This window comes from Rhinolophus sinicus, linkage group LG06 (assembly GCF_036562045.2).
Source record: "Rhinolophus sinicus isolate RSC01 linkage group LG06, ASM3656204v1, whole genome shotgun sequence".
NCBI lineage: Eukaryota > Metazoa > Chordata > Mammalia > Chiroptera > Rhinolophidae > Rhinolophus > Rhinolophus sinicus.
This window is the reverse complement of record NC_133756.1, coordinates 139426066-139448971: the sequence shown is the minus strand read 5'-3', so window position 1 is coordinate 139448971 and position 22906 is coordinate 139426066. Positions and strand designations below refer to the sequence as shown.

General features: G+C 33.5%; 1 protein-coding gene across 1 annotated transcript in view; it reads left to right on the top strand.

Moving 5' to 3' along the window:
• The window catches only part of KIF18A (kinesin family member 18A), a 79670-nt gene extending 57080 nt beyond the window's left edge, over window positions 1–22590 (top strand). The window contains exons 14-17 of the mRNA XM_019749169.2: window positions 13072–13513; window positions 14220–14327; window positions 19748–19854; window positions 21952–22590. Coding sequence (XP_019604728.2) covers window positions 13072–13513; window positions 14220–14327; window positions 19748–19854; window positions 21952–22034 — 740 coding nt within the window. The 3' untranslated portion in view covers window positions 22035–22590. The remainder of the gene's footprint in view (window positions 1–13071; window positions 13514–14219; window positions 14328–19747; window positions 19855–21951) is intronic.
• The last annotated feature ends 316 nt before the right edge of the window (window positions 22591–22906 follow it).

Here is a 22906-nt window from a genome sequence, read left to right as displayed (position 1 = left end):
AAATTGAATCATTTATAGACTAGAAGTGTGTATCAAAATACATATATTAATATTTGATTTCACTTTAGAACTTTACCAACTAATTTTAATTTAGCATAGTTTCCTAAAATACCTCCTCACTCACATATTACCGTGTTTCCCTGAAAAGAAGACCTAGCTAGACGATCAGCTCTAGTGCATCTTTTGGAGCAAAAATTAATGTAAGACCTGATATTATTTTATATTATATTATATTATTAATTATAAAGACCGGGTCTTATATTAATTTTTGCTCCAAAAGACGCATTAGAGCTGATTGTCTGGCTAGGTCTTATTTTTGGGGAAACACGGTAACATGAGTGTTAAGAAAAGAAAAATCTGTGTGTGTATGTGTTTATTTTGCAACTTGGCTAATTGTTTCCTTAGGCTAACCCCCTAAAAAGTAAAATAGCTAGATCAAGAGGTATATATATTTTTAAAGCATTTGATATTCATTGTCAAATTAGTCTCCAAAAGTATTATAACTATGCAGTCTACCACCATAAATGTGTAATGATGGTGAACATTTTTCATGTGCTTTTTGTTCAGTTGTAGTTCATTCTGAATTAATTACCTGTTCATTTCCTTTGCCTTATTTTTCTGCTATTTTTTTTAATTTTTCTTTTTTATTTTTGTAAAAGAGATAGATAGATAGATAGATAGATAGATAGATAGATAGATAGATAGACAGATTGATAGATATCTGACCACACACACACACACACACACACACGTAAATATACATAATATAAATGTAAAAAAGCTCTAAACCCTTTGCCATATAGGATACAATTTTTTTTCTTTCTTTCATGGTGGCTTTTAATTTTATGTAACCCAATTTAAATTATAAAGGTATCTATTTTTATGAGTTATAAATGTATTATAAAGGTATCCACATTTATGACAGCATCTCAGTTATGGAGTGATGAAATGGTATAGTGCCTTCTACTCATATTTTTGGGTCTGTGAAGAAAAGTTGACATATTTAAGTCTTCACTATAACTATACACGTTATTACTTTGTATTACTTGGTTTCTTTACCTGACTTTCCCTGGTAAATCGACAAGAGACTTCAGGTCTGCCAACAGCAATTATGATTGATACTATGACTTTCAGCATGTTACTTTGTAACTGTGAGCAACCAATTATAAAGTAAGAAAGTTGTAATGACCATTGAGATCATTTAGTACTAAATCCTGGTTCTGTATGTGAGATGATCTCACTGACTTTCCTGGTGGTTTGTAGTTATTCAGGAATTAGGACCACCATTTTGAAGTGGGAATTTAGTAAAAAAAAGAGGAAGAAAGAAAATGTAGATTGCTAAACTACATGATTTCTATGACACAGGAATGTCATAGGTAAAGTCGGTAAGGGTTTATATTCCTTGGGCCTTGCATTTTTGCTACTAGGAAACATTGATGTGTAAGTTTTAAGTTATTTTTCCTCTGTAATAGGCAGATGTGACTTGTCATTAATAATTTATTCATTTAAGAGCATTTCTTACAATAATTAAAAGAATAATTTAAAGTAAAACTATACTGACATTTCTTAAAACTACCTTTAGGAACATAGACATAAAACAACTTTGTTTTTTCTATTTTCTCCTGAAATATATGCTGGATGACTTAAAACAAACTTCTAGCATTACCTAATATTTCTAGACAGTATGCTTATATGCTGTTTCTTCATTCATCTATGCTTAGATGTTACCAACTTCTCCTTCTGAGGTGGTTTAGTTCATTTACACCATCACTTTATTTCTTCTTCCCTGATTTGCTAATGTACCAAGATATTATATAAAATATATCTTAAATTATATAATATTCTGGTATATTCACAGGATTATGTAAGAAGTGTCATATGTAATAAAACATTACCTATATACATATATTAATATATGTAACATTTAATCTCAGGGCCTATTTAAGGAATTTTTTTATAATAAAAAATAAATGTTATTTTAAAAAAATCTTTTAAAAGTAAAAATACACTGAAACTTCTTAAAACTACTTTTAGAAAGGTAGACATGAAACAACTGTTTTTTTTTTCTTCCTACTGGAAACATTTTAGTATCCTTAGCTAAATCTGCACGGTAGACCTCTTGGAGAAATGAAATATTGGAAAGATAGAAATAATCAAGTAGGCTAGATTATGTTCACAGATGGACTTCAATAGCTTAAAGAACAATACAACCCATAAGTACGTTTTTAGATATTTCTCTTGAGGTATAAGCAGTCAATTTGTCTAATTTCTTTTTCATATACTTCTTCATGAGACTTGCATATATTTCATTAACAAAGTGAAAATATCCAATGTATTGCTTTTATTACATTGCCATTAGTTGATCATTTTCTTTAAAAATCCCCGAAGTTTAGGGGGCAGAGATGGCAAGTGTCATGAGCGTTGTTTACTTCTTTATTGACCACTAAACCAATATCAAATATTTAGTCATAATTTCTTTTAACCACTTAGCAAACAATTTAGTGGACCAAGCAAATTAATTCTAATTTTATTATAATTTTCACTGTTTTCGTTTTTATTTTAAGCTATAGCTTATATTAATAACTTTCTATTCTATACAATAATACACAAACTACATAAATGTTAATGTACTTATGTTGTAATCCAGGTAACATTGTGTTAGAATCTGGACTTTTACTGATGAAAATTGTATTTTTTTCTTCCATCTAACCCACAACTTTAGTGTTCCCATTTAGAGTTCATTTTAAAAGTGGTTTTAATACTTAAAAGTCTTTTGAAAGGCTTCTAAAACTTGGCAGTCTCAACAAAATGTTTTTTCTGACTTCCTTTTTAAGTCTGTATATGGGCTTACAGTAAACAAACTTTTTGAAGCGGGAAACTCTAGCCATAATGCAGGAACAGATGAATAGAACACTAACCACTTTATTCTGAAATGCGCATTTTCAGTTGTATACAAGATGCCTTAAAGCATCATATAAATATTTTAAGATGTTTCCTAAACTATTAATGGATGAGTATTACAAAGACTAAGATTGGATTCATTAAACAAAACCTATTGTAGGATTTAGAGGAGAGGCTCTTCTGTGTCTTTCAGTAGGCCGATCTCTGATCACTTTTAAAATCCTACACATAATCATTTCGAAAGTTATATTATGTAATCATATGACCTTTGCTGCCTACCCTTTTCCCTAAACTAGGAGTTTATCAGTAAGTTTCTAGCATTGTATATGCATTTTTACTAAATAGTCATTTTTAAGAAAAGCTTCATGCCTCTAAAAATGGTGATCATAAATGCTTTATATTGTTACATCACTAATATGCTGTTTCAACTATGTGAGGTATTAATACACTTTTAAAAGATCATCTGGAATTTCAGGATAATTGTATTAGACCTTTATATGTAAAGTAATACCTAATTTACTTTTCATTGAACAATTTCTCTCCAGGTAGTTCCCAACTGTTCTTTAGATTTATATATAGTCTGGTTAATTTGAAAATAGTAATAAAAAATCTGCTGATTCTTTTTTTTAATCTTTATTCAATATATTGGAGTGAAAATTTTATAGATTTCAAGTGTACAATTCTGTAATACATCATCTATATATCACATTGTATGTTCACCACCCAGAGTCAGTTCTCCTTCCATCACCATATATTTGATCCCCTTATCCTTGTTCTACCCTCTCCCCTCCCCCTTTACCCCCTGGTAACCACTAAACTGCTGTCTGTGTCTATGATGTTTTTGTTTGTCTTGTTCATTTGTTGCTTTTAGTTTTATATCCCACATATGAATGAAGTCATATGGTTCTCGACTTTTCTGTCTGACTTATTTCATTTAGCATGATAATCTCAAGATCCATCCATATTGTCACAAATGGCAGTGTTTCATCTTTTGTTACTGCTGAGCCATATTCCATTGTGTATATATACCACACCTTCTTTATCCAATCATCTATCGAAGGACACTTTGATGTCTTGGCCACGGTGAATAATGCTGCAATGAACATAGGGGTAGATATAGGTACTAAACTTACGGAGCTTAGATTCAGAGAGGATTTTATGAATATGACCTCAAAGTGTGGAGAAATAGAAGCAAATTAAATGAATGGAGCTATATCAAACTGAAATGCTCCTGTACAGCAAAAGAAACAATCAACAAAACAAATAGGCAACCAACTGAATGGGAGAAGATATTTGCAAACAACACCTCCGATCAGGGCCTAATATCCAAAAGAACTCGTACAACTCAACAACAAAAAAGCAAACAATCCATTTAAGAAATGGACAGAGGACCTAAACAGAGATTTCTCCCAAAAAGACGAGCAGACAGCCAACGGAGATATATGAAAAAATGCTCAACTTCACTAGCTATTAGGGAAATGCAATCAAAACGACAATGAGATACCACCTCACACCTGTTAGAGTGGCTATTACCAATAAGACAAATAATCACAAGTGTTGGAGAGGTTGTGGAGAAAAAGAAACGCTCATACACTGTTGGTGGGAATGTAAATTGGTACAGCCATAATGGAATACAGTGTTACGGTTCCTCAAAAAATTAAGAATAGAATTACTGTATGACCAAGCAATCCCTCTTCTGGGTATCTACCCCAAAAGTCTGAAAACATTAATTCGTAAAAAATCTGTTAATTCTTAAAATAACATCCTCTCTGTTTTATCATCTGAATATTTGTCAACAAACCTATAAAAAAATTAACGTACAATATATCTTGTCTTCATATGGAATCTCAATGTGAATGTAAAGATAGGTATAAGAAATATAAAACTAAAGCTGGAGATCTTTAGGACACTTGTGATATCTGAAAGCAAAGTGATTAAATCCATGTCCTTATAACGAGGGTGCCAAAAAAATGTATACACATTTTAAGAAAGGAAAAAACTGTATTAAAATTGTAATAATATATGCCAATAACAAAAGATAAATACAAGTCCTGTATACATTTTTTTGGCTCCCCAGTATACAATGTCTTTTATTTCTTAGAGTTTTTGCTATCGTAACTTTTATTTTTATTTCTACTTCTATTCTCTATAAACTTTTCAGCACATCAGTATATACATGCTAACAGTCACATTTCACAAGTGGTTTACCTGTTCCCTGGATGAATTTTTCTTTATTCCTGGGATTCATAACTTTAAATCCATTCTGCCTATTTCTCATTATATTGGATGATTTCTTTCTGGTGATTAATTGATTCACAATTTTTATTAGCCCTTTTCAAATTCTACTAGGTAGGTAATTGTGCTGTCTTCCTTTCTGTTACATGCTAGGGAAAGCATGAGTATCCTGTTTCTCCGAAAATAAGACCTAGCCGAACAATAAGCTTTAATGCGTCTTTTGGAGCAAAAATTAATATAAGACCTGGTATTATATTTATATTTTATATTATATCATATATTATATTTATTATATTATATTATATTATATTATATTATATTATATTATAGACCAGGTCTAATAGTAGAATAAGACTCAGTCTTATTTTTTTTCCTCCAAAAGACACATTAGAGCTTATTGTCCAGCTAGGTCTTATTTTTGGGGAAACACAGTAGGGATGTGAGGGGGTAAAGCAGTGTAGAGTAAGTAAAAAAAGATCTTTCCTATCTTCCCTAGGTGTAGAATATTCATTTTGCTCTTCTGTTTGATTGCTTATTCCACTTCATGTTATTTGCTTGCATGTTTCAGTTAGACTGTTGAACGTAAAGCTTCGTAGTTTTTATTAGTTGGTCTACCTATCCCAGGACAGCAAGCAATATGTTTTGGTCTGCTTTTTTTCTTTGTAGACCCAAAGTTTGATTAATTTTTTTTCCATAAAAGCTCTTGCATTTGTTTGTGTCCATGTATGTGTGTTTGTGTCTGTCTCCCTCAGACTCCCCCTTCTCTCCTTTTTTCTGTCCCCTCTCCACCTCCACCTACTTTTAAATTTCAGTTTATATATTTTATAAAAATAGCGCATGTACATAATTTAGAAAAATAGCAAGTACTATCATGTTTATGGAAGTATTCCTTGACCTGTTGTTACGCATTCCGAATTTTTATTCCCCTTTCAGCTGTTTTTTTCTCTTAATTTCTAAATTTCAAATTTATACTGCTAATTCTTGTTTATGTTTTTCCAATTTTAGATATCATCTGCTTATTTTTTTACTTTAAATAGATAATGATTTAAGTCCTTTGTGTTACATATGTATTTTCTTCCTTACACCATCGTGCCAAAACTATTTTTCACCTTATTTTAGATAAACCTCTAGAGTGTTTTCAAGTAAATATTGTTCCCTGTTGAGCTAAGACGTGTTAAATTCTCTTTATTGGATGGCTTTAAGGCTTCTGTATGTAGTATTTGCTTTTTTTCCACTTGTTCTTTCTTGTTTTCTTATTTTATAGAAATATATCCCCCAATAGGTTCTGGAGAATTGGTGCATAGAAAGTAAAATTTTTTGAGACAATGCATGTACAGCAATATAGTTTCTGACCGTTTGACCATGCATAGCATTCTAGGTTGGACATCATTTTCTAAGTACTGTGAAGACATTGCTTCATTGATGTCTAGAGTCCACTGTTGCTATTCATTGCCATGCCATTGTTATTTTTCGTATAGGCATGTGCTTGCTGATAACCAAGTCAAAATTAAGGTTCAGAAATAGGGAGAACATGCTTTCTCTTCATGGACATAACAGCCCAGGGAGTGGAGGAAAGGAACCAGAGCCACGGGTAGTCTCGGCTGGAAACTTAACCTCTTTGCCCAGTAGCTTCTCATTCATGTGTTTAGTGGCCACCCGTGCTGGGAGCAGGCAGGGCCCACACGATTGGGCACTTTCCCTTCAGTTTCCTGTCTACATTGAGTGGCCTCGGGCCTCTTAGTGCTACTGTTCATATTCACATGGTGACATTTTGCTATATCCCGTGGCCTTGTCTCTCCCTTTCTCCCTCAGTTCTGTTCTTAATTTAAGGGACATTAATGACATTCTGCCAGTGCCTTTCACTTAACTCCGAGGGATAGCACTGAAGGATGAAGTGGGGGACTATTATAAGGTGTTTCCCATGCCTGCCTTTATTCCAGTTCTTGCGACACAATACCCTTCATGAAGTCTTCCCGTGCCCTGGCATGCAGATGATACTCTTATTACCCACGATAGGGCAAGTGTTGTCCTATACCTACTCTGTGGGCATTTCCGAGGGAATCTGGAAGGGAAGCGAGACGCCTCTACTCAGGTTACTGCCTTGGCTCAAATTGGTTGTCTTTTTCGTAGTTAACCTTCATAACCTTTCTTATACTATGGGTGTTTCTAAAGCAAGAGCAACCAAGTACTAGTTCTTCTAGTGAGAAATTCTTCAAGTATTCAGTGCCTTTCTATCCTTCCCTATCAAAAAGAAGAGGTTCTAATATCATGCATATTGAATATTATTTGATCAAACACATTCGTTACAGGACTACATTTTGCATTTTCAGGCTTTACCAAATATGGATTAAAATGTGTTGACTTATTTATAAGGAGTAAAATGCAATAATTAACAAGATACTGGGAGTGGAGCAGTCAGTCCCTGTATCTGAAATCATAGGATGTCTATGTCTGGAACAGAAGAGCAGTCTTTTTCAGTTGTTTGGGGATGTCTAGAGATGAGTTTGCCGAGAACTTAGAGTGTCTAGCCTCAAAAGAGATGCCCTTTCTACATCGTTCTGTTAACTTAAATCATTCCTTCACATTGTACAACTTCCTAGGAGCCCGAGTCTGTTTTAATTCACTTTTCTTCTATCAGCCACCCTTATTCTAGAACCATTTCCTACTTAGCCTTACTTTTCTTTCCTTTTCCCTATCCCAGCATGATAATAACACCCAGCATCTCTAAATAAGAAATCATATCCTCAAACTCCAAAGGGTATCTGCTGCCTCAAGTCCATGAGCATCCAAACTGGAGAGGGGAAGAAACCAATTCGAAGACATCTGCGTTTACTTGGATCAGAGCTCCTCAGTGAGGGCAGGACCACCAGCCTGTTGAGTGGGGGTGAGGGAAGGGGATGTCAGTAACAAGAGAATGCCAAATTTGAGGGAAAGACATTTAGGAACTTTTCTGTAACTGTGCATGTGGAAATGCTTCATGGTTTCACAGAAAGTGGTTTCTATTGATTTTAAATTATGTAAAATTAATATACGCATGTACTACGCCTTTGTGTGAACTTCTTAGCTATGTTCCTGATTGTCAGGCAATGAACCACACATATATGTTACTGAATGTGTTCTGGATTTACTCCATATAATTTTTAGCTGACTATTTGAGTACAGGACCCATTTCACATCTCTCCACCACTACTGCTACCCCCCTAGTTCAGGCTCTCATTATTTCTTGCCTGAGCAATAGCAGTAGCCTTGATAGTAATTTCCGTATTGCCTCTTGCCCATTCATATTCAGTTCCCCACACAATAAGCAATACAATCTTTTTAAAAAAATGCAAATCATATTACATCATATTCATGCTTAAAATCTGAACAGATAACCCTTTGCACTTGGAATAAATCCAAACCCTTATCTTGTCCATAAATCCTAACACATCATGGCCCCCTTTGATCTCTCCAGCTGCTTCTCATTTCTACTCTCTTACTCTCTCGAACTCACCACACTTCAATCGCCGTAGTCTTCTCTCTTTTCTTTGAGTTCAACAGTTATTGTGGCCAGCGCTTCTTTGCACTTGCAATTTCCTCTGCATCTTTCCTCAGATCTTCATAGGCTGGCACCTTCACAGCCATTCAGGTCTCAGATAACATATCCCATCCTTGAATCACCTTCCCTGGCCATCGTAATTAACACCTATCTCTTATCACTCTCTATTCTATTTCTCTGTTTTATTTATAACTCATTTGTCATAGCTATCTTACTTGATTAAGATAATTTATTTTTCTGCCTTCTCCCCTCAAAAATGTAAGTTCTTAACTTTCTTGTTTTCTGCTATATTCTCAGTACCTTTTTCTAGGACTGAAAACATGGCAGGCTTCATACTGCTGTGTGGGTGAACAAACTGAATTTTTTTTATGCAGATGCAATGCTCTTATTTTGTTTCTTTTGCACCATAGCTGACTACAATTTTTTTTATTTCATAAATAAAATAAACATTGTTCCTGAATTGACAGTAGTAACAGTGACTCCTTTTAAATGTCTTGACTTTGTGGTTATTGTTATCTGGACATGAATTTCAACAAGTCATACTCACTCAGATCCCTTGGGTCATAACCATTTCAGGGCAATAGAAATGCAACATACTTACAAAATGTTGGAGAGCTAAAATCCCAAGAGATGATCTAGAAATACCAAATTTTTTCAGACCATAGGATACACTGGTACTTACTACCTTCTATGCTCAAATATGTGTTTCAATGGGCTGGTTCCTTAGATGCAGAGAGACCCTGGAGAGAAGACTTGCTGTCCTCCCAAGTGGCTGCCAATCTCTTCTATCCCAATTTCCAAGAGCCTGCCTGCCTTATCACAATGCATTTTTAATATTCTGCCTCCTCCTGTGTAGTATACACATTGCTAAGTTATTTCATTGACTACCATCATCTAAGAGTCCCTTGCTCTGAAAGTCTGTGCATGATTTCTTTTCTCATTTTATGGTGCCTTTTTAACAGAATTATAATCAGCCTCCAGGTTCCTTCTTTATCAGTTACGGAATTACGGAATCGTGTTAGGTAGTATTTTCTCAGAGTGAATCAGGGGAAACTACAAATGCCCCAAGCCTGCTTTTCTGGAAAGTTACTGTCTATCCAGTAATGGAAAAGTACAGCAAATCTCTTGTATAGACATAGCCCTAGCATATGCAGGGGTTTTATAGCCTATTAAAATGTACAACACCCCTAACCCAACACTCTCCAGTTTGCCACACCCACCTTAAGTACTCCATTACCTAACTAGCTAAAGGAGAATGATTATTTATCATATAATTGTATGTATTCTGTAAATCATATTCAAAGTGAAATATCAGTTGTTTATTGTGTTCTTTTCATTTTCATGGGTAAGTGGAGTCATTATCCCTTTATAGATACAGTGGATTTACCATTCAATTTTTATTTATGCCTCTAAATCTTGGCTTTGCTCTATCTATCTCCTGAACCTATCTTAGCAACTAACTAGTCAGCTAAGTAGTCCTGAACTGACCATCTATTTTCTGTTTCCTTCTTATGATTTTATCTTTATTAACTAATTGAGAAGCTAGAAAGAAAAGAACCCTCTGGATTTGTGTTTTGTACATGCTGTGTGTCTATAGCACCTTTTCTTCCAGGCCCAGCAAAACAATGGTATGTGAATCCCCATTAACTACCACGTCTCCATGTTTCTCCTTCAAGTTGTCATATCCTGTCAGGAAAGCAGAATTATGGCTAAAGATATATCATTGTAACATTACTGTTGCTTTCACTGACAACTGTTACTCAGTCTGAGCATATCAAAATTTAATGTTGGGTATACGTTTATGTTATCCCGGAAAACAGGTGGCTAATTCTTCAGTGTCTCGTGGAAGGACCCCCATTTTCATGCTCTGAAAAATAGCAGTGAAAAAGTGGTCTGCCATCATGGAAATTTGCCCAGTGCCACTTCAGAGCTTATGAATCTCTAGATATGTGCAAGAAAAATAGGGACTCTTGGTAACCCTTATCCCTTGCGATTTCATGCTCCATTGTATTCTAAGTTAAGTAATACTTACATGTGCCTGCTTAACAATACCTTCCGTTTATACTGCACTTTATCATCAGCCTTGGTAAACTAGATATCCGATAAACTGAAAGTGAGACATTGTTTGAAATGTATTCTTTTAGTGACAACTGGGAGTTAGGTATTGATGGAATACTAGAAAGTAAATACAGCTTTCCCAGTGAAGTAGTACAGCTAATAATTGAAGCATTTTTATATTTCTAGAGCCTTTCTTTGAACCCTAAGTATTTGATAGATATTGTCTAATCCTAGAAAATTCCCTATACATAAAAATAATAGTAGCTCCTTTTGGGGAGGAATGAGGGGGTGTATTAATGCCCACACTGCTTAAGTGAGTTGCCCAAGGTCACTCAGCGAGTTGTCGGTGAGGCCAGAAATAGAATCCAAGTCTCCTGACTCCCAGTTCAGTTCTCTATCCTCGGTATAGTTTTCTATCCTCTATATACCCCTGCGGCCTCTCATGGGAAAAGAAGTTAATCTTCCAGCTATTAATAGCCACCAAATTGGTGGTAGCAGCACAGTGGAGAAAAGTAACTGTCTTTATACTGCAGCATTAGTATAAAAATATCTGGTAATGGAAAATTTGACAAATGTCATGTTAAAGGGAGTGGAAAATTATTTTAAGATCTGGATCTCATTTATCTAGTTCTCAGAAAAGTAAAATTTCTTAGTAGAACAGGGATCACATTTTTCTTCCTGTTTTTAAATTGTATTTCCTAGAGGGTAATTGTCAACCTAGCCATAGCAAAACCTATTGTCAACCAACATAATAAGAATAATGCATGTACTGTTGGTGATTGTTATAAGTGTATTTTCTAACTTGGTTGAAAGTTGGAATTGCTTTATTAAAATACATAACACTTATTTTATTCAGCTTTCAGTGTTGATATATCATAAAGCAAATATATGATCAATTGATAATTTTACTGCATGATTTGAAAACATGGGCAGAAGTACATGTTATAGTTTCTTCCCTGGAGAGTACACTCCCAACAAAGTTATTATGTGTCAGACACCATGAAATTCACCAGAATGAAATAGGCAAAGCAGAAAAACTGGTTAATTAAGAAATAAAAGATGAACACACCGGAGCTGATCAAGTTTATTGTTATATGTATGTAAGCAATTCATTACTTTCTACATTTAAAAAAAAAAGGTGCTTGAGAGATGTTTATGTACTTAAATATTAAAGTATGTCTGATATGGTAGGAATTCACATTTAAGTTCAAACAAAAAAAAATGTCTCAATTTTGGACCAACGAATAAGAATCCCCCTACTAAAAAATCTCTGGACATTATATTTTTGTTTAAAGATTACTAAAAGTGTTTAATTAGAAAAATGCCATGATCAGAATTATGTTTTAACTATGTAAGTGTAAGAAAGACGGGCTTGATAGAGGTTGGGAAATGCAAGGAAAAGGTCAAAGAAAATGTGGTTATTTGGGACCCGGATGACTGAGAAGGTAGTAGCCGGAGGATAATTCGAAATAAGAGTGTGGCATAAGCAGACTACAGGGTCAAGTACAGGTCCTTGGGGAAATGTGTACGTTTACTGAATAGAGAAAGAAGAAGGTAACAGAGAATAGGGAAATCACTTTGAAAAGCTACAGAAGTTGTAGGATTAGGGCTAAGAAAAGTTCATTAAACTTGGTGACTCCTGACATTTGGGAGACTTGCTTTTACAGAATGATAAGGGGCAAGTATGAGACCGCTGTACTCTTCAGATTATGGGTATTTATCTTTGGTATTAATCGAATTTTTGCAAACCTGTGAATTATGTATGATATAAGAAACAAATTAATCAACCAGAATGTTTAATTAACTGCTATACCTGGGATAGTATTGGATATAATTCTTACATTCACCTGGGATTTTATTGATTATTGCCATTCTTATTACTTTAGTAATAAACGTGATATTTTGCAATAGAACAAGTTACAAATCTACATGCCTACAAATATTGAATATCTCTTGTTGTTATCTTGAACCTAAATCAAACATGAAAGCTGAACATTGCTTGTGAATTTTATTGGAATTGGTTGGAAATATGTTTTCATGATTACCCAATATCTCAAGATAGCTATATCTATAAATTAATATTGACATTAGTCATTTATTTATTCTCTGTAATAGAATCTCTTTATAATGAGTTTCACTTTATTTAAAATTATTAGCAATAAACTGTTATTTTTTTCTTTCCACCTTATTTTATTTAAATTTGTATCATTTGGCCAAAAGTGTAGTCTATTATTGGTGGGTTTTGTTTTGTTTTGTTGTTTTGTTTTTTCCTAACTGACAGGGTTATTGGAAAACTATTTATGCAACATATTAAGAGTCTTTTTAATTTTGTCAAACAGGCACATCGTCAAGTGAATCTAATCTACTTAACATTCCTTCACAAAAAAGAACTCGAAGAAAACTAATGCCTTCTCCCTTGAAAGCAGAACTTACCCAAAAGTCTTCACTGTGTGAAAGTGTGCAGCTCAATGACTCGTTCAGCAAAGAACTTCAACCTATCGTGTATACGCCAGAAGCCTGTAGAAAAACTTTTCAAAATCAATCTACAGTGACCTTATTAAAACCATCGTCTCATACTACGAGTTTTCAGGCCATCAGCTCAAATATGAACAGTGATAATTCTCTGAAAATGTCATGTGAAGTAGGTATCCCTCTCAGCAGAAGCAAAGAAAACGGACAGGAGGACTTGGACTCTGCATTTACTGTCTGTGAAGACACCAGGAAGTTGAAAAGTGAATTACCTGAACAACAACCACTACCAAACAGTAACATTTTACAAAGGTACCAAAATGAGTATCTGCCAACTTTTCTCTCTCTTTTTTGGTAGCCTTTAAACTATTAGCTTTCTTTTTCTTCTTTAGACATATTTGAGGTCTATTTTATAGATCAAGTATGCTCTCTTAAGCATATTTCATTAAATCTTAATTGTCTTGCTAAATATTAATCCATTAACACAATATTTTAAAGTCTTTAATTTGGTATCTTAAGTTGATTAACCCTCATCAGGCTAGAAGAGACCTTAAGGTGTATTTAGTTTGTTCTTCAGACTAAAGGCAGATGCTGGAAGAGTACCATGTTTATTATTATTCACTGATATCGTCACTAATTAATGTTTAGCAAACCTCAGCTTATTCTGAAATAGTCATGTCTATAGTATGGTTGACTCCATGTCTTCCAAGCAAACATATCCTTCTCATTTTATCTATATTATCACAACTAATCTAAATATGGGAAGAATAATACCTTCACCTTTTTATGCTGTTGGGAATGCATAAATCTCTTGATAGCAACTCTATCTATGATGTAAAAATGACAAAAGAAAACCCCAGAGCAATCCAAGTAAGTTTTATAGTACAATGTTTTTCTTTCTATATTAATATGAAATGGTGTTCCAGTGATGTAAGTGTGTGACCCCTTTTTTCTTCGTAGCACAAATCAAAATTGCTCTTTTTTTATTATTTTATAACTTTGATCATTTAATATACAGGCTTGCCCTTTCCTCATTGTCAACTAAACATCCTCTGCCTCTACGAAACATGGTACCATCCTACATGGCAATGACTGCTGCTGCCAAAAGGAAACGGAAACTAACAAGGTATGCTTTAACATAAACTTTTAGTCCTTATATAAGATCATCTTTACACTTTGTTCTCTAGTTCTTTTTTTATTCTTATAATTAGAGTGTCAATTCATATTTAAGCATACATGTAATAAATTGCTCTGGATATGACACTGGATTTATATTATCAAAGGGAGATCTTGATAAAGCCCAAGATTTCACTTGACATTTGCATAAAGTATTCCATGTTTCAGATTATTAAATATAAATTAAAAAGTCTTCTGGCCTTCAAAAATGTCATTTAATTTTAACTTTTCTTCTGGTTACAATTTTTACTCATTAGGTATTTTTCCTTTTAGACATTACCGAATTTTCTTCAGTCCTAAAATTATATTAGTTTAATTGATTTTGATAGATGATTAAAAAGTAATGAATTAAAAGATTTCTTTTTCTGGCTATGACAATGTAGCTTGTATCAGACCATGGTATCCATCAAGAACAATTATGAAAGCTGATAAAATACAACTAACAGCTGCTGGAAGGCTACTGGAGAACAATCAAGGCAGCTAGGACTTGAGGGAAAAGGAAAGATCCCCAGAAAAAGGAAAACAAGCTGTAGAGATCCAGACCTTCTCAGACTCTTTTTTCCTTTTAGCATTTGCCAATTCACGACATCAAGTGTAGAGGCCAAGCAGAAAATGGAATTCTAGAGCTAATCAGCAGTCTCACCGGGCTAGGGAAACAAAATGATTCTGTACAGCTTTTGCCCTCAAAATATCTGCCAAGTTCTAAACACGGTGGAGTAAGAGTCCAAGAAGCCAAGCTGAAGGTTGCTTCTAAGAGTCTATAGTATTGAGCAGAGTTTTGATGTCCTCATGGAACTGGGACATGAAAATTGTTGTTCAGAGATCATCATGGAAAAAGGGCCTGTGCTCTAAGAGTAGGGCAAACTGGAAATAGACCAGTTCTTGAAGGCCTGAAACAGACCTTAAACCAACTCAATCCCTTTTTGGATCAAGACGATCTATCTCTATTCTGCCCACTTGCCAGAAGAATATTACATTGTCTCTGGGTGAATATACCAACTAGAGCCAGGGTGTCCAAACTGCGGCCCCGCGGGCCAACTGCGGTCCGCAATCCATTTTTAATTGGCCCGCAGCAAATTCCCAAAATATATTTAGTTTCTTAAATAAACCAGGTGAAGCAATACGTACTTCACCTCAAGTGAGTGGCCCAGCTGTTTGTGTATTTTACTGCATATGGCCCTTGGTGAAAAACGTAGAAAAAGTTTGGACACCCCTGATCTAGAGCCTCTGGTTTTTCATATGTAATGTTTAGCACTTAAGCAAAAATTACCAAGTATGCCAGGAGACAGGACAAAATGACTGAAAATCAAGAGAAGAAAACGAATTAGAGAAGCAGGGATCCATAAGTGATGCAGATATTAAGATTATCGGAAAGAGATTTTAAAATTTTAACTGATTAACAAAAGTTGAACAAAATAGATGACAATTTCCCAAAGAACTGGGTTCTATTCAAATGAATCAAGTGTATGTTCTAGAACGGAAAAATAGAATTTACTTAAATTAGGAATTCAATAAATTATTTTAACAGATTAGGCACAGCAGAAGAGAGTTTAGAGTACTAGAAGATAGGTTAATAGAAAAATATTGAAACCAATGTGCAAAAGGATAAAAAGAAAGTATGGAGAAGACTTAAAGAGACATATAGGGCACAATTAAAAAGAAATATGGGACACATATATTTTGAGTCCCAGAAAGAAATGAGAAAACAGTGCGGGAGACTAGTATTTGAGAAGATGCTGGCTAATAATTTTCTAAAACCAACGAAAGATAAATCACAGATTCAAGAAGCACTGGAAACCACAAGCATCACTAGTATAAAGAGAAACATACCTAGGTACATAGTAGTAAATCATCTAAAAATCAAAAGACAAGGAAAAAAATCATAAATATTCTGAGTTATATGACATGAAGTCCAGTATATAGTCTTTATATCCTGCAACATTAAATGGAATAGAAAGATACAGTGGGTGGTTGTATATTGTAAAATGGATTCAATGACTTGCTCTCCCTTTTTTTTGACATGTGATTATGGGAAAAGAGTATAAGATATTAAGATAACTCTAAGTTTCTCATTTTCCACCATGAACCTGTTCTCATGTGGGATAGTGTTAACAAATTTACAAATAGCCTATTTACTTATGCTACATAGTGTATCATTTCAGAGGTGCATTTAGGATCTATCTGCCCTTTCCCCTCCAACCAAAGTACAGCAGACCCTTGGAATGTGTACATTAAAAATTAATGGACTGGTTTTTCCTGAATGTCTCTGACTATCCATGACATTTTAAATTTTGTATTTTGCAATGGCACAAATTTGAATTGTGCAGTTCAGTCTGGCTTCTGTAGAGGAATCAGTCATTTAATCGGAGTGAGCCTAGCTAACCACCATTATCAGTGTCACCCATCTTATCACTAATTTTCATTGTGTCGGTTGTTATTCTTTCCGTTAATTAATATTGGTGACTTTTTTGGTTTTTCACTGGTAGCGTGCATACTCTATTGTGTTAACTACGATGTAGCAAAAGTTTATAGCTAAGAATAATTTTTAAATGTAAACATAGTCATTATCAAAATCCAATGTCCAGGTATGTAAACGTGTATTTAGAGTGGTTTTAGATGAGTTAAAAGGCTTCCACACGAACAACTAATATTGTGAAATAATATTAAAGGACATATAAAGAAAGTAAGAGTTCTCCTAACCTATTAATTGCTCTATTACATTCCCTCTAGTACCAATAATTAGATCCTGCCATTAACTAAGGTTAAAAGAGATTAATGCTAGAAATGTACATAATTACTTTTCTTTGAATCTTCCTTTCCCCCCAATTAAATCTACATGAGCTTGAGAATAATAAACTCTGGTATTTTCCACTTAGCAGCTTTATGTACATATTTGGGTGTGTTTATATTCTTAATACGGTTTTTTAAAATGAAGGGAAAGCTCAATGTCATATTACATAGTTATTTTATTTATTTTTGTATCAATTTTATTCTCTGAAAAATATATTACGATCTAAAAACAATGGATATTTTAAAAACCTACCAAAGTAGATTTTTTAGTTACTAGTTAAATTTAGAATATTTGATTTTTAATCATTTCAACTTATTTATATCACTGTAGCAGACTGTTTTAATTAAATGAATCAGTATATCAAATACAATATATACATATGTAAAATTTTACTTAACATTATGTTAATTAAGAGTTTTGGGATTTTGTTTGCTTTGTGTTTATTTGATTGGTTGGTTTTTGTTTGCTTGTTCCACAGTCTTTCTGAGCACCCAAAAATGGTCTCACACTTGCCATACATTTTTGGTTTATTTTGAAAGATATTTAATGATTTCAACTAGAAATATCTCAACTGAAAGAATATGAGATACATTATGTCTATTAAACAGAAACATTCTACCCAAGTAAGGGAACAAAAGGTTAAATCTTAACTTTTATTAATAGTTACGGAAATATATTAGGCACACAACTAGAAGAGTCTTTAGATTTCTTCTCAGTATAGTCTTTAACATAATTTGTATTTGGAATCATACTAATTTTAATATTTTTTATTTTATAATCTAACATAAATTTGTAACAAACTTTAAACACTTTAGCAGTAGACCTTTTTATCTAAATCTTAAAAATGTTTTAGTATATTTTACTTATATATAAATATATAACTTATCTTATTAGGCTTTGATTTCATTCTAGAAATATGAGTTTTATTCAAATAGATTTATTCAAAAGCTTAATTTTTCAAGGAAAAAAAAAATCTATGAGTAAAAACAAAGGTCCTAAAACTAACCAAAGTGAAGAATCATACCATAAAGTAAGAAGACAACTTTAAAATAAATTGTAAGGAAAAACAACACTTGTAGAAAGTAACCAATGACACTTATCTTTTCGAAAAATAAAATCCCCAAATGACCAAAAAAGAATTTTGCCTTGGACAGCAGATATACATATTATCAAGAAAGGGTGTTTAATATCTAGAATTATAGTCACCTATGTTATTTCACATCATATAGGAATAGAGAATTTCTACAACCGATTATGTTTACTTTAATAACATTAGTACTTCTTTGTAACCATTTTGGGTATTTATCATTTGCATTCTTGAACAGAGTAGGCCAAATCACCTTTGTGAACACTAATCTCTCTTACGGGCTCAAAAAAGTTGAGTTATTTTTCCCAGCATTCAGTGTGCTCATACTTATTTTTCTTTGCTATCCTATTAAATTGCCATTTCTGACTACTTTACATGAGCATACAACTCAACCATGTTCTCCCTGTTCCATAAACATGCACCCACATTAGTTTACCACAGTTAGGATTGAAGAGCAAATTGTTGCCGTAAAAGGAAAACCTCCAATTGTAAATCCATCTAACAATCGAATTAGTATCAACTTGTAAAATAGTATATATCTTTATTAGCCAGAAATCCCCTGGCACTAGCTTATTTGAATCAGTGTGGAGCAAGGGGATTTATCTCTGCTGGACCCCCAGTCCTGCCTGTTAAAACTTGGTCTTCCTCAGGGCTTGGAAGGATTGGGTTGCTATTTTCCGTGCCCAGATAAAATTCATCTCATCCACAAAATCTTTTTAGTTTTTCTTCTTGTAAACTCAGGAACCTACAGCTACTTGTGGTTTGAAAACCTGAGGCACTGTTTTTTATTTTACTTTCTATTATTTGATGAATTTCTCTTATTTTTCCCCTCCCCCAGCATATATCCATTATATAAATTTTCAGGACAGGAATTGTTTGTGCCTTACTTATTTGTATATCCCAAAACATGAGGCCATAATAGGTGTTTAATAATACGTCAACTCCAATCAAGTTAGAAATTTGACCTATTATAATAATGTGAGATTGATATAAATTTTTGAAGATTAAACAAATGAAAATAGGCTATTATTTTCAGTTTCTTTAACTGCAGTAATCAGAGAGACTATCAGTCTATTGCCATGCTTTGACTTAAAAACAAAGTTTTCAAAAAAATCTCACTTGTTTTTATTCCCCATATTAGGGTTCTTGCTCCAAATTTGTAATAGGAGCCTCGTTTTTCCCTCTTGCAGTGTGCTCCTTATTGACTCCTCTTTGATTAACAGTGCTTACTGGTATTCCAGCAGAGCACCCTGGAAAGGTTGTTACAGAATTGTTACATACACCTACATCAAAATCTCTGATTCGAAGAAACATGATTAAAATCACACACAGCTAAATTTCCCTATGGGCCAAAAATGTATTTAGTACCTCCAATTACTTCTATGGGAGTTCACAACTTAATATTTTAGTATTAATCATTGCATGTAGAGTTTGGATTAGAACTTAGAGATATAAAAAATGCTTAACTAAAATTAAAAATGTTTCCCTCAAGTTCTGCATCAAATACTTTAACTACTGAGGAAACTTCTGGATTTGCCAAACGTGTTCGAAAAGATAACTCAAGTGCCAAGAACTTACAAGAAAATGGACAAACAGTGGGTATGTCTGAGCTCTTATTTTGATATTTAAAAACATGATCACCTAACATGTATAGTACATCTTTTATAATGTTTTCATGTAAAAGTCCTTTTATCTACTCATCACCTTTATTACATCGTAAGTATGATCATCCATGTTACAGATAAGAAAACTAAGATACAAAGTAGAAAACACCCAAGATCCCACAGATATTTTATGGTAGAGCCAGAATTCAGAATCATACCTCCTAACGCTACATTCTATACCCTTTTTGTTATCTATACTGCTTCATATTGCAGAAGAATTGGTAAATAATTTAACTAATAATTGAAATAATTAGCTAAATGTATTATTTAATAGGTTAGTGATTCAGTATATTTTACAGATAAATTGTATCCACTTGAAATTTTTCCCTTAGGCTATTATCTTTAATAATTTGGCCTCTGACTTATTTGTGCAATTATAGCCAGGTTCCAGTCTGGACCTAGTTACAATCGTCGTGTAACTCCCATTAGCAAGTTGAAAAAGATGCCGGTCGGGTGACTACATCCTCTCAATTATGGGGGGCGGGGGAGTGGTATCCGTGTTGATCAAACCGCACATGCAGTCCAACCGGAGGACGCAGTGCCAACCCGTTTCTAAGCCTTCCTGTCCAGACTTCTGATACTACAGTTCCTAAGACTTCATTCATTTATTTACTACACACTATGTGCTGGGTTCTATGATGACACACAGATCATTAAGACCCAGTTTGGTTTCTTCTCTAAAGGAACTTACAGCACTTGGAATTTAAAGGGATTTCATGACATAATGAGTAGTATTTCTAAGAATAACTGAAAACTATTATTACTTGAGTAATACAAAATTTCTCAATTGCTTTGATAAATCCTGACTTCTGGTAGCCAGTAGCTGTTGTTTACCTGAAGTTTAATGGAAATATCTCACACAAATTTAAAAATCAATGCAGTCCTGAAAAATAAAATTTACTGTGATTATTTGGTTTAGCATGCCATATTTAATAATGCTTAACAATGTGTATATGCACTTGGTGTAGATATGTACTGCCCCATTGGTCTCCTGACAAAAATTCTCTGGGAAGTCATAATTCTGCAATCAACTAATAAATTGATGATAATTCTCAAATAATAAAGATTTAGTTTTTCTAATATGCTTATTTTCTAATAAAGTATAAAAAGAATCAAATATTAATATCTTATGTGTAAAGAGTGATAAAAAATAATCTATGGAGAAAAAAGTAGACGATAATTCTAAACTGCAGTGCTTGCCAACGAGGAAGAAGAGCTAAAGCTAGGTTAAAAGATCATGTGTCATTAAGGATAATGGAGCACTTAGAAAGAGATTAATTTGGGGAAAATAATAGTTTAAGTACATTGGGATAGCCAAGTGAAAATGCCTGAATACACCTCAGGAAGTGGTGGAAAAGTAAGAGAACTGGAGACTGCCTTCCTTAGAATGTATTCAACTTAGTTCTCCAACTAACAATGTACAAATAAAAAAACAAAGGAACATAAGTGAAAGTACTGTTTACTGAGGAGTGAGAGTAATAAGAAATAGTGTCAAGAATATGTGTCCCTAAAACTAAAATCTAATGTGACCAAGAAAATGGGTAAGAGATTAGACTGATCCCTAAAAAAGTCAATGGTGCCCTGTTGTGACAACTCCTCATTGAGTAGAAAATCATTGTGAAGGCTGATGAAGAACCAGAAGAATGGGCACAAATAGAACACAGTTGAGAGGTGGTGGTAAAAGAAAAAAGAGCTATGGGATCTGGATTCAAATGATACTTCTGAATTGGAAAAACACGAAAGTTTAAAAGCCCTAGGGAAATAATCCAAAGTATGAGAAAAAAAAAATTTGATAATGCCAAAAAGAAAGGGAACAATGGTAGACGTAATCCTTCATTAGTTCAAAAATAACAAAAGTTAATCTTCAGGTGTGTTTGTATGTGTGTGCATGTGTGTGTGGACACGCACACATGCACTAAAACTTCAGTTTGCAATATGGAGAAATTAATTTCTGTAAGTCGAATGAATGGTGAAAATTCTTTTTGAATGATGTTTCTACCATATTTACCTTTTTCTTTTTTTTTTCCTCTAGAATATAAAAGAAACATCTGCAAAGGAAAGCCAGACACAGTGAGAAATTTTGGAAGAAGTATTTCAAAAGGAAATCTAAGATAAGTCACTTCAAAATCAAGAGAAATTAAATGGACAACTCTGTTTTTAAAAGAGTTTGTTGCCCATGCCCTTTCAAAACATATTTAAAATCTTTGAAAGAAGACCATCTTAAAGCTAGATTTACCAAAATAGCTTCAACAAGCAGAAAATGAAATTCTTTCACATTTGTTTTTTGTATTCTAAGCAAATATAAAATTTTAACAGAAAAGGTTATGTTTTATGTTTCTCAAACACTCGCTGCCTTTTAAAATCCCTAAGTCAGCATGGTGGCAGCTCAGTTTTACTATTCTGCAACAAGTTTATTAGGACATTTTAGAAAATAGTAGTGAGTTAAATTATTCTTACTATTTTTTGAAAATAAGAAGGATTTGGAAGTGATAAAATTATGGCCCAGGATGTGTTTAGTCTTACATTATTTTAATCATATATGTGACTTTTCTTTGCAAAAATACTTTGATGTACAAATGTACATAAAGTTGTAAATATTATTTAAAGTCTCCATGAATAAAATACTAATATTGTTCCATGCTACTACAGTATATTAAAGACATAGATTTTATGTTTGCTTTTCTGTCTCATTACTACCCCTTACACACTTTGAACTATTTTATATAAAACGTGAATTTTGTAGATTTATATTTCAGATTAGATCAAGATATATGGCACTAGAACCAAGTCTGAAAATAATCCACAGGTTCCATAATGATAATGAGAGAGTGTTTTAATCATTTCTTCTGCTATAGGAGCTACAACTTAAGTGCATGAGCTACCACTTCATCAGGTATCCTTGTTCACCTGCTAGCATGGCCTGTTTATCTTCTCAAAACAACAAATATTTGGTTATATGCACTTTTAATGTTATGTGGCCTACGAAC